This window comes from Callorhinus ursinus, unplaced genomic scaffold (assembly GCF_003265705.2).
Source record: "Callorhinus ursinus isolate GAN/ISIS: 27379988/994484 unplaced genomic scaffold, GSC_fseal_2.0 scaffold100, whole genome shotgun sequence".
NCBI classification, from domain to species: domain Eukaryota; kingdom Metazoa; phylum Chordata; class Mammalia; order Carnivora; family Otariidae; genus Callorhinus; species Callorhinus ursinus.
The window spans coordinates 542491-554332 of NW_027397162.1; the positions used below are offsets into that span (position 1 = coordinate 542491).

General features: G+C 47.0%; 1 protein-coding gene across 1 annotated transcript; it reads right to left on the minus strand.

Annotated features, from left to right (window-relative positions):
- Window positions 1–1044: 1044 nt before the first annotated feature.
- On the minus strand, window positions 1045–6647 carry LOC112806595 (uncharacterized). The gene is given in 6 exon segments (XM_025848946.2): window positions 1045–3164; window positions 3759–3866; window positions 4223–4349; window positions 5737–5775; window positions 6138–6296; window positions 6299–6647. Coding segments are annotated over 6 exon segments (1752 nt in total). The 5' UTR covers window positions 6473–6647; the 3' UTR covers window positions 1045–2019.
- Between the last annotated feature and the right edge of the window lie 5195 nt (window positions 6648–11842).

Below are 11842 nucleotides of genomic sequence, written 5' to 3' on the forward strand. Positions count from 1 at the left end.
AAGTTTTTAAAATTAGTCAGTGTACTTCATCATTAAAAGACTAAAAATGTAAAGGAAAAAAAAAAAAACCCTATGATTGTGGTAACCACTATCCAAGAGATTCCCTTAACAAGCTCTACCTTCTTGTATTGTCCGCTGTGGAGTCCCCTTCCACTTTATACCAGGATTAGTCTGTGTTACCCACAGAAAAAGTCAGAAATGTTAACACATCTTTCCCGGGAAAAGGTTTTAACAGATACTGTGGCTTTGTTTTTGTGTGAGCTCTCTACTGGATCACCTGATTTGGAATTCTCTCTCTAAAATGGAATCCTTTCAGCAAAAGTATGAATGCAAAGGAATGAACTACTGATGGATCTAACACTGATGAATCACAAGATAATTATGCAGAGTTAAAGCCAGATACATAAGAGTACATATTAAAGTGTTACCTGTGTACATAAGTTTTTCCATAGATATAAAATTCTGGGAAATGCAAAGAAACCTATAGCGACAGAAAGCAAGATGAATGGTTGCCTAGAAATGGGTAAGGGGCAGAGGGATTGTAGGGCAAATCAGGAAACTTGGCTTCACAGGTGCAAACATGTATCAAAACTTACCAAACTGTATACTATAAATATGTGTTTATTGCAGAAAAGGCTTTGATTGATTGCTCTGGCAGTGACCGTAGCCATAAAAAAAGACACAAATATGGGAATCCTGAGAATTTCTGTGAGCCCTCATATCAAAGCCACAGTGATGGAAACATGTGGGTATACCTTTATAAGAGTCACATTCCCTATAGTTTGCTCCCAACTCCCAATTAATCAGTATCTCTGTGCCAATTACTATTCCTACCTAGTCTTTTTAGGGGACAGTGACATCCGCCTACTAAATAATAGATTTCAGGGGCATTGGCAGGTCCCAGGGGTCAAGTTCTCATCTAGAGACTATGGGACTCGGGTTCCCTGCTTCACAGGAAACCTGCTTCTCTCTCCCACTTCCCCTGCTTGTGTTCCCTTTCTTGCTGTGTCTCTGTCAAATAAATAAATCTTTTAAAAAAGAGAAAGAGAGAGAGAGAGAGACACTATGGGACTATGAAACATCCCTCTGGAACAAGGGAACCAATTCATACTGCTCCTAGATACACTAGAGGCTGTCACAACGGCCCACTGCTCAGGGTGACCTTGATCACACAAATAATCCTGGCATACAGGCCAAAAGATTAGGCCCACCAAGATCAGTATTCTTTCATAGGCGGTCTTGAGCTGTGATGCAAGTTAGGCTAAAATGAGAGCTGCTCTTTGCTTGCCATTCTGCTAACACCACTGGGACACAACATTTGGAGCTCTCACAAAAGCTGTTCCTCCCCTCATGCTGGCAGAACCCAATTCTGTTCTCAATACAACCCACAGAGTGAACAGAATCCCCAAAATTATAGTTTAAAAACTAAGGCATTTGTTGCCAAAACAAACACTATGAGATGGGCAATTCCTAAGGTAGGTGACTTGGAGGCTGGACAAATCCATCATGAGTGCAAAATGAGACCAGCAAAGTCCATGAAAAATGGAAACCTTCTCTGCAAGCAGCCAGCAGAACAAAGCTTCCAACCTTCTGACCAACACTAGGTCATGTCCATGCTTATACCAGCTGGTGGGGGAGAAAGCATGAAGGAGTGAGGATTTTTAATGGCTTCCAGGTACTGATGATCCCTCTAGGGAAGGGAGGAGCAGAGGTCTGCCTATTAGAACATGTTGGGATGACTTATGCACAAGGTGCCATTCCATACATGGCTGGTTTTTGTTCGTTTTTTTAGAGACATGGGCAGTGACAGAATTCTGGCAAGGCTCCTGGACAGGTTACAAAGTGCAACACAGCACCAGAAAGCTTCCCACATAGGTGACAGAATAATCTCCGGGGGCGGACGTTGAAACATATGAGGTTCAACTTCCAGCTGATGGCTACTCATGAAGGCTAATGTCAGAGCTTCTCTCTGCTGTCAGTCACTACGTTGAACAAGGATATGGTGTATTCCCTGCCATCCTAAGGCCTTTCTCCAGTGTGAACTTTCCAATGTCGGATGAGGGAAGCTCTTTGCCTGAAGGCCTTGCCACACTCACTGCACTTATATGGCCTTTCTCCAGTGTGAATTCTATGGTGCTGAACAAGTACATGTTTGTGGCTAAAGGCTTTTCCACAGTCACTGCACACATAGGGCTTTTCACCATTGTGAACTCTCTGGTGTGCAATAAGGTCAGAGCTCTGGCTAAAGAACTTCCCACATGCAATGCACTCGTAGGGCCTTGCTCCAGTATGAACACTCCAGTGTTTAATGAGTCTGTATTTGTGACCAAAGTATTTCCCACATTCACTGCACTCATAAGGCCTTTCTCCAGTATGGATACTCTCATGCTGAACAAGTGTGGATTTGTGGCTATAGGCTTTCCCACATTCACTGCACTTGTAAGGCCTTGCTCCAGTGTGGACTCTCTGGTGTACAATAAGGTTGGAGCTATGATTGAAAACTTTCCCACATATGCCACACTCGTATGGCATTTCTCCAGTGTGGATTCTCTGGTGCTGAGCAAGTATGGGTTTGCGGCTGAAGGTTTTCCCACATTCGCTGCACTCATAAGGCCTTTCTCCAGTGTGGACTCTCTGGTGCTGGACAAGTGAGTCTTTCCGGCTGAAGGCTTTCCCACATTCACTGCATTCGTAATGCCTTTGTCCACTGTGGAAAGCATCCACACGTTTGGTGTTACTGTTAGGCTTCCACTTACTCTGAGGGGCATGGTGCTGGAAAATGCTTGAACTAGCTGGGAAGTCCTTATAACCCTTCCCTGTCGTAAAAGGCATCTCCAATGGTTCCACAGGGCAGCTGTTCACAAGCAAGGTGCCGCTCTTGTCCCCTCTGAAGGGTTCCTCTCCACTGTGCTGCTTCTCGTGGTAAAGATTTGCACTGAAGTAGAATTGTTTCCCACATGCCCCACACATGTATGATTTCTGCCTAGGGTGTGTTCCCTGGTACTCAGCCATGTGCAAAATGTCTTTCAAGACCAGGCCACAAGTCTCACAGGGGTGGGCCTCCTGGGTAGAAGGACCTGCCTTGGGAGTCCTGACCTGTGACACTCCCACAGAAATGTTCTGCTCAAAAGCTATCTCCTCATCCTCCATTCCATGCCAACGACCTGAAAGCAGACAAATGCAGAGGACAAGTGCAAATTGACACTGATGGAAGGGGTAGCCTCATTATAAATGTGTCTAACAGAAGTAAGATCAAGGTCATAGGACTGCTGTCAGAACAAGAGGTCCAAGCTCAAGTGAGTACAGGGCTGCTATGCAGCAGTTGGCATCTAAAGATCACAGAATGGAAGAGTCAAAAAAAAAAAAAGGAATGGAAGAAGACTTGATTAGGAAAGGACACGAATGTGGGGTACAGCCCAGGAAGAGCATTTCACCTGGGAACAGGTGAGAGCTGTGCAGCTGTGTCTACTGAACAGCTACCACTGAACAGCTTGTATTTAAGGACTTCTTGGCGTATGTGCACATCTCATAACACACTAAGTACAGGCCAATGTTGGGGAGCACTGCAGAGGGAGCAGTGGAGAGGAACAGGTGAGACATGGAAGCAGAGGTGGGGAACCGCCAGAGGCCAAAGGTCAGAGCATAAGACAAGTGTGTACACGGGGAAGTAAAGTGTGGGGAGAGAGGTTAGGGAATGACCGGAACCCAGCCCCGACATCACATCCTTCCCCATTCCCATTCCCCAGGGCCACACCCACCCTGAGCCTCTCTAGTCCTGCCTGGAGTAACATCTGCCCAGTCAGATCGCCAGAGCTTGCTGCCCAGCTCCAGTGAGGCAACCCCATGGGACATGGAAGATTCATATCCTAAGAGGAAGACAAGACATGTAAATGGCCAGCACTGGTCTGGGCTACCCACCACTCAGAGAAGAAAACTAAGTATTATAAAAATAACCTCAAAGTAGGGTCTTGCATGAAGAGCTCAGTGGTCTCAGCAAGTGGTGACCACTCTGGTCCCTGCAATTCCTCACCCAGACAGGCCATTGGAAACATCAGCTAGAGGAAGGGGTCAGAAACTGGGGCACAGGGGTGCACGGATCTGGACAGAGGCACCCAGTCAGGGAGAAGACAAGCTCTGATATAGGAATGACTGGACTACCCTTGGGAAGTAGGGGAGAAACAGAGACCAGTACAGGACACTGGGGTGGGTATGATGATCTTACCCAGTGAGGCCATCAGTGCCAAGTTCTCCAGCATCACATCACGGTACAGGAGCCTCTGAGCCTCATCAAGGAGCCCCCACTCCTCCTGGGAGAAGTACACGGCCACATCTTCAAAGTTCACTTGTCCCTGCCACAATGGGGAGAGCCGAGTCCATGAGCAGCCTCTCTCCCAAGGACACCCATCCAGGCCCCCACAGATCTCCCTCCTGCATTTCTTCCTACCTAATTCCTCAACTCAGAGGAAATACAGGGACTGGGTACCAACGGTGTCTGCACTCTCGTAATCTCCCTTTGATTACTGTGTCCACCCGTAGCAACAACAGGCGGGTGGTCAGAGAGGCACCATCTAACCTCTGGGCCTGGCCTGCAGGGATGCACTGCCCCCCACCACCTCCTGACAGCCAGTTCTCCTGGGGTTGCTAAGATCATGCTACCAGACGACCAAAGTTGGGCTCACCTTTCTTCTTTAAGCCCCCGATAGCAGGACCCATGAGCCATCAGTTCACACTACTTTGTATGTGAACATTATTCTTTTGGATCATACTCTGTCTCACAACTCTGGCCCCCCACCCAGTCACTAGCCTCCACCATCACCTTCCTGCCTCACTAACTGCACTGCACTGTACATTCTTCCTCCTAAACCTGCCTACACGCCATCTTCTACTTTTTGGATGTCTCCGTCATGAACCTTCCACAGAAGTCCAGTGCTGTGTCCATCAGCTCACCTGACACCTCCACTCAGTGTTCACTGGAACATCTTAAACTCTTCACACGGGCTACAAATTTAAAATCCTAATATCCAATCTGAGTCATGTCTACCACTGACTTGCCCATCTCAGCTGATGGAGCTCCTACCCTTCGGGCTGAGAAGGGCTAAAACCTTGGGGTTCTCTCTCTCTCTCACATCAAAAAGAAAATCTGATCCAACACTTCTGCCACCTACAAGCTCCCCTCTGGCCCACCCCTTACCACCACTCACCGGGAATGTTGAAGCAGCCTCCTTATGTATACCACAGCTCCCTTTACCCTCACCACACACAGTCTGTTCTCCACTTGGCATCCAGAGGGGGCCGTTAAAACCTGGATTAGACCACCTCCTCCCTCCTCTGCTCCATACGCCCATGGCGACAGCACCCTCAGAGCAGAGGCCTAGCTTGTCAGCTGGCCATTCCAGACCTGACTCTTGCCACCTGCTCCTGATTCCTAGCACACGTGGCGGAGACCTGTTGTTTCTTGAAAACTTCCATCTCAGTCTCTCCTCCAAGTATATGCGGGTGTTAGTTCCTGTACCTGGAACCGCCATCCACATCTTATTCCGACAGTTACCCCAAAATGGGAACCCTTCCAGATAAGCCCTGGCCTGGACTCAGAATCCTGGGCTGAGGATTTCTCCAGGGTCCTCAGACCTCCCTCAAGCGCTGGGGGAGCATAAGAAGAGTGTTGTATGATACCACAGTCCGGAGCCCATGTGGGTGGGGGTGGGATGGATGAGAACACAGACACCCTTCCCTCACCTGTACAGGGTCCATAGTTACTCCTGAGTTCATCGGGACCTGTGGGAAGAGGGAGCCTGTGAGAGACAAGCAACCACGAAGGCGCTCATGCCCATCCCCCACTCCTACCCCGCCACAAAGAGCCCGGGCTGATTAAACCCCAGCCCTACCCTCTGTGCCTAGGTCTCCAGGCCACCTAACAGCTGCGTTACCTCCTAGGTCCCTCTGTCCTCACCGGCCTCATCATCGCCTAACCTCCTAACCTGGTTCGCGCGTTCCGTAAGCAGTCTAAGAAATACCTCTAAAGCCGTCGGATCGCGTCCTTCCCCCGTTTAGAACCTTCCCCGGCTCGCGGCAGGCTCACAACGACGGAAGAACGGCTCGGGCTGGCACTGCGGGTGTAACGCCCCTCACGCTCTCACCCTTTCACACACCAACGGCCCCAGGCCTCCCGAACACTCCGTCTGGGTGGCCTCCCAAGGCTTTGCCCACGCTGGTCCCTCTGTCCGCGACGTCCTTCCACACCCACCGCACCGGCGATCAGAAATGGGGCACAGCCAGGGGCGCCCCTGCTGTCGGGACACACGGGCCTGAGCTGCCGGGCCCCGAGGCTGTTCTCATTCGGGGCTCTGGGTTCCGAAACGGAGGTCGCGGGCGGACCCGAGGGCGCAGCACCCACCTGCGCCGGGTCCGTCAGTGCGGCCGCCGCCCCCGGAACCTGTGGACCGGGGAAGGCGCGCGGAGGGGAGGGGGTCATTAATGGTCGACAGGTGCGAGGACCCGATCCTCAGGCCCGCCTCTGTTCAGGGGAGGCAACGCCTCCTCTCGCGTTTGCTCCCTCGGGGGACTCACGCCTGACACTGCGATCTGGAAACTGACCTGGCGGGTTAATCCAAAAACAAACAAAATGTCCGCTCAGCAAGGGAACGGAAGTCCCACCCTGATGTCTCCCGCACCAACGAAAACGCCTCTCCCTCGGGCCTGCATTGGCCCAGTACCGCGGAGAATCCTGGGTAGTGTAGTTTCCTCAGCAACCACACTGCAGAGGGGCGTTTGCACCGCCTCCGGAACAGAGGCCACCACGTAGCTGGCGGCGCCTAGAAATTGCGTGTCCTTGAGTACGAGGCGGAGCTTCGCTTTCCCTTAAAGGAGCCGGTCCCATATTTCAGGTAACTATAATGTGTAACACGTGGGACGCCTGGGTGGCTCAGTCGGTTAAGCGTCTGCTTTCTGCTGGGGTCATGATCCCAGAGTCGAAGGATCGAGTCCCGCATCGGGCTCTTTGCTCATTGGGGATCCTGCTTCTTCCTCTGTCTGCTCCTCCCCTTGCTTGTGCTCATGCTCTCTCTCTCTCTGACAAATAAGTAAATAAAATCCCTAAAAAAAAAAGAAAAAAGAAAAGAAAAAGTGTTTCCTCAAAAACACATTACAGAAATGTTTAGAGATATTATTTCAGGACTCTTTAGGCAGAGAATGCGCACCAAAAAATTCAATGGACACACCATATGCTAATTTCACTCAGATTTTTATAGCTGGAAGCTAATAAATATTGTTATCAAATAAACTTTTTTAAAATTTATTGATTTGTCAGAGAGAGAGAGAAAGCACAGCAGGGGAAGCAATAGGCTCTCCACCGAGCAAGGAGCCTGATGCGGGACTAGATCCCAGGACCCTGGGATCATGACCTGAGCCGAAGGCAGACGCTTAACCGACTGAGCCACCCAGGTGTCCCTCAAATAAACTCCTGTAGCCTGCAGCTCTAGAGTTAGTTTTGTGAGCCTCAGCATTGAGGATCGGGAACAAGAGAGAAAACACTCCAGACACTTGATGATGTGGAACATGGAGAGGGATGTTAAGCACCGCTAAAGGAGGTGGACGTTTGTGTCTCTGGTTACCTCAGAAATCATTCCTTCTGCCTGTATAATCAGTGATTGTGTAGAACACAGGTGTAACACTTTTTTACAAGATAATATTTCTTACTCTGTATACAGAGATGTAGTCAGTTCCTTATAGGTGTGTTACAAATGAGAGAAAGGGGATTTACCAAATGTCATTTGGGAGTCAGAAGGGCAATAAGAACAGTCTCTATGCAGAAGAAATAGCCACTAATTAAATTTCTATACACAGTAAAAATGTCTCTTTTTTTAAAAAAAAAGATTTTATTTATTTATTTGACAGAGAGAGACACATCAAGAGAGGGAACACAAGCAAGGGGAGTGGGAGAGGGAGAAGCAGGCTTCCCGCCGAGCAGGGAGCCCGATGCGGGGCTCGATCCCAGGACCGTGGGACCATGACCTGAGCCGAAGGCAGACGCTTAACGACTGAGCCACCCAGGCGCCCCATACAGTAAAAATGTCTCTTAAGAAATTGCAACATAAGACGATTTGAGGCCCAAAATGATGACTGTAATGGAAAACAAACCCACAGAAAATAAAATTCTAAACAAAATATTCAAGTCCAAAGCAGATTGATCCCAGATGAAAAGTGCAATGAGAGAAGGAATCAAGACTGAGAGAGAGGTACATCTTTTTATCAAAACAAATGCTCATTATCTATGTAAAATGTGAATATATCTCCCATGGAATTAAAATGATGGAATTGACGTGCAAATGTTGGAGTTTGGAGTGAAAGGTCAAGAAAGGATTCTTGAGACATCGTTGGTGTAAAAAGGTGGTTAAGATTAAAGCATGGGACAGAACCTGTGGGCAGAAAGAGCTGCACTGGGGTACTGAGGGGTGACTGATGATATACTCTAAAGTTGGGAGGGGGTTATGGATAGCCTAAGTCTCTAAGGAATTTGGAAGTAAAGTTTCCAGAACCTTGAGGGGCTAGTCATTGTTAGGGAAGGGTCATTTATTACTGCATAGTAAAACCTTATTCACAAGACCGTTCAGATGTATACAAGTGGGCCATATGCTTGAAGGATGATTGCTAACGTAGATCTTTGGTGAGGTAGAGATAAAGGAAGTTTCCAGAGGAATTTTTATATGTTAGGGGAACACAAATATTTTTTTCCCTTAAGTAAATTCAACCTCCTGAAGTGGGGCTTGAACTCACAACTCTAAAGTCAAGAGTTACACTCTACCGACTGAACCAGCCAGGAATCCCTGGTATTTTTGTATGTTAAAGGAGACTTACAGGATCTTGGAGGTCAAGATAATATTAAGCTAAGATTGCCTTTTGCCCTCAGCAAAGTATTAACATCGAGGCAGCTGAGTTCCTAGAGGAAGGTCACTCTGCCTATCTCAAGGACTTGTCAATGGGCTTTAAGTTGTAAGGAAATTTATTTTATTTTTTTTGCCTTTGTTCTCCATGTCAGAATTCCCAAGCATTCCTTCAGACAACATCCACTGAGAGAAGGCTAGTTGCTTAATGTTCTAAATCCCTTATAGTTCTAAATGGGAAGTAAATGTATTTATAATTCTGTTAACCTTAAAAATAGAAGCTGCCAGTTATTTTACCGGCAAATGATGGGTTTATTTGGGAAAAGATAATTGCAATCCAGGACAAATAAAGCAGCAGCAAAACCATAGGCAAGTCTGGGGAACAAAGGAGAGACACAATTTTTTAAGGAGAAAAGAGGGAAGCTGGGAAGGCCGTTATGAACTACAAGTCCATTGGAGTAAACTAGGAGTTCAAAGCGTGGTGGCTTTGCATTGGCTGAGCTGTTGCCTGTTGTGGGGGGGGGCGGTGAGGAAAGCGTTTCTTCCTGTGGCTGGAGTAGCAGAGTAGTATCAATATGCAAGGTCCTGTCCAGGTAAGATCAAGTCCATCTCTTCCTGTTGGGTCTGCAATTAACTACAAGTGGGAGGGAGTGAGAGCTTCCCTTGCAGAAACCTCCTGACTCCATTTTAGTGAAGCATCCCATTACTAATTTTCACAACTTGAATGTATTAAATAGATGCTTGTGATTTTTTTTAGCTTAAATATAATAAATAGAATCAGTGTATACTTTTCAGAGGAGAAGAGGAAAAATTTGGAGTATAACTTGTTGATCAAGAAAGAATTCACTGAAAAAAATTTTTAAAAAAGATTTTATTTATTTATTCATGAGAGACAGAGGGAGAGACAGAGAGAGAAGCAGAGGGAGAAGCAGGCTCCGAAGGAGCAGGGAGCCCGATGCAGGACTCGATCCCAGGACCCTGGGATCATGACCTGAGCCGAAGGCAGACACTTAATCATCTGAGCCACCCAGCCGCCCCAGAATTCACTGAAAATTAAAGCAAACAGACTCTTATTTGGGCAATTAGAATTACAATTTGGGAGACACCGATTTAGGTAGAAACCTGGATAGTGTTCTGAGGAAGACCAGAAAGGAGGCAGAATTATAAAGATAAAGGTTCAAGAGTGCAGTTCCCATTTTTCTGTCACATAACTGATGTCTCAGTGATTGGCTTTGCTGTGCATCAGCTAGACAGACTTGGGTTAGGTTTCACCCTGAAGTCATGCACAGCCAACATGAAGTAGACTGGGATATGTGGCCTATGCTCTCTGCCGTAGTGCTCTCCTTCAGGTGAGTGGAGTCCTCCTTCTTCTTTTTGAAGGAAGCAAAAACATTTGACAGCTTTCAGGAACGGAACTGTAGATTTCACCCTGAAGGAGCAGTAGCTGTTGAGTCCTACTGACTCTATCCCAGAGTCTGCTAAAATTATTCTAATTATCCAGTCGAAGCTTTGCTCAGTGTATCTACCCTGCCTTGCACATTCCTTCCCATGAGAACCCCAATAAAGACTCTGGACCATGCTTTCCCCTCTCCCTCTCTAACTCCTGATCCACCTGGGTGATTCTGCATGTGGCCCCACATGGCCCTTCCCATGTCGTGCCTCTTGTGTTTAAGTAATAACTTCTTCCTTCATGAAAATCATTTCTGTGTCTGTATGTCTTACCACACCTATAGAACAAATCCCAGGTACATTTGGTGACAGTAGATAATCATTTTACCTAAACTAAATGATTAAATAGTCTGTTTGTTCTTCACTGATCAAGTTATTTTTTTAAATATTTTTTGTATTTATTTATTTGAGCGAGAGAGTACAAGTGGGGTGAGGGGCAGAGGGAGAAGCAGGCTCCCCACTGAGCAGGGAGCGTGATGTGAGGCTCGATTCCAGGACTCCAGGATCATGACCTGAGCTGAAGGCAGACACTTAACCAACTGAGCCACCCAGGCGCCCCATCATTGATCAAGTTATTTAAATTCCACACCCTTGTGAGGCTGTTTCAGCCTGTTAAGATCATCCATTTGTTTATTCTTGTGACAAAATTAAACTATCTGCATAGCTTTTTCTCTTTCTCTATTTTAAAACTGTCATACATTCAGTTGAGTGTTAATAAGAGATGTACAAATCATGTTTTTTTCTTTTATAAAGACTCAGGAGGGAGCAGAGGCAAGCTGAGGGCAAAGCACAAGCTGATACCCCTCAATTCCCCCCCTCCCAGGTGGAATATGTGTGACATTCCTCAGGCACTCCTGGCTGCCCTAAAGCTAAGGGAAGGAAAAACAAATGGTTAAGTAATAGGGATCACAGTCCAGCAAGACACGAGTCTTCCTCAGTTTATGTCAATGCAGTGCAGCAGCTCTTTCTGCTCACGGGTCCTGTCCCCATGCTTTCATAAAACCACCTTTTTGCACCAAAGACATCTCAAGAATTCTTTCTTGGCCATCGACTTCGAGCCCTAATGTCTTTCCCACATCAAAGACCACACCTATAGAACTATCACCTGGTGTAAAACAGAATATATAATATTTCTTAGGCATTCCTTGTCACTTGCTCCCCTTATATGACCCTCTGGCCCCCTAGAGTTCACCCGACATTTCGATAATCATGCTTTTGATGTTCTTAAAGTTTTACCACCTATGTTTACTTCCCTAAATGATAGTCTATAGTCACATGCCACATTTAGGCCTGAACTAAATAACTAATGCCCTTGGGTCTCTATCATTTCATGTTCTCGACTCCGATATTGACTCCTCACCTCCTTCCCAGAGTATTTTCGCTAGTACTTAACACCTACTTCCAGAAAATCCCAGGAAGGAGTGAATGCTTCATCATCTTTTGTTCTCATGAGTCATTCCAAGGCAGTGTTGGATTTAGTCACTGCTCAGCCCACAGACAAAAGGGACAGAGGA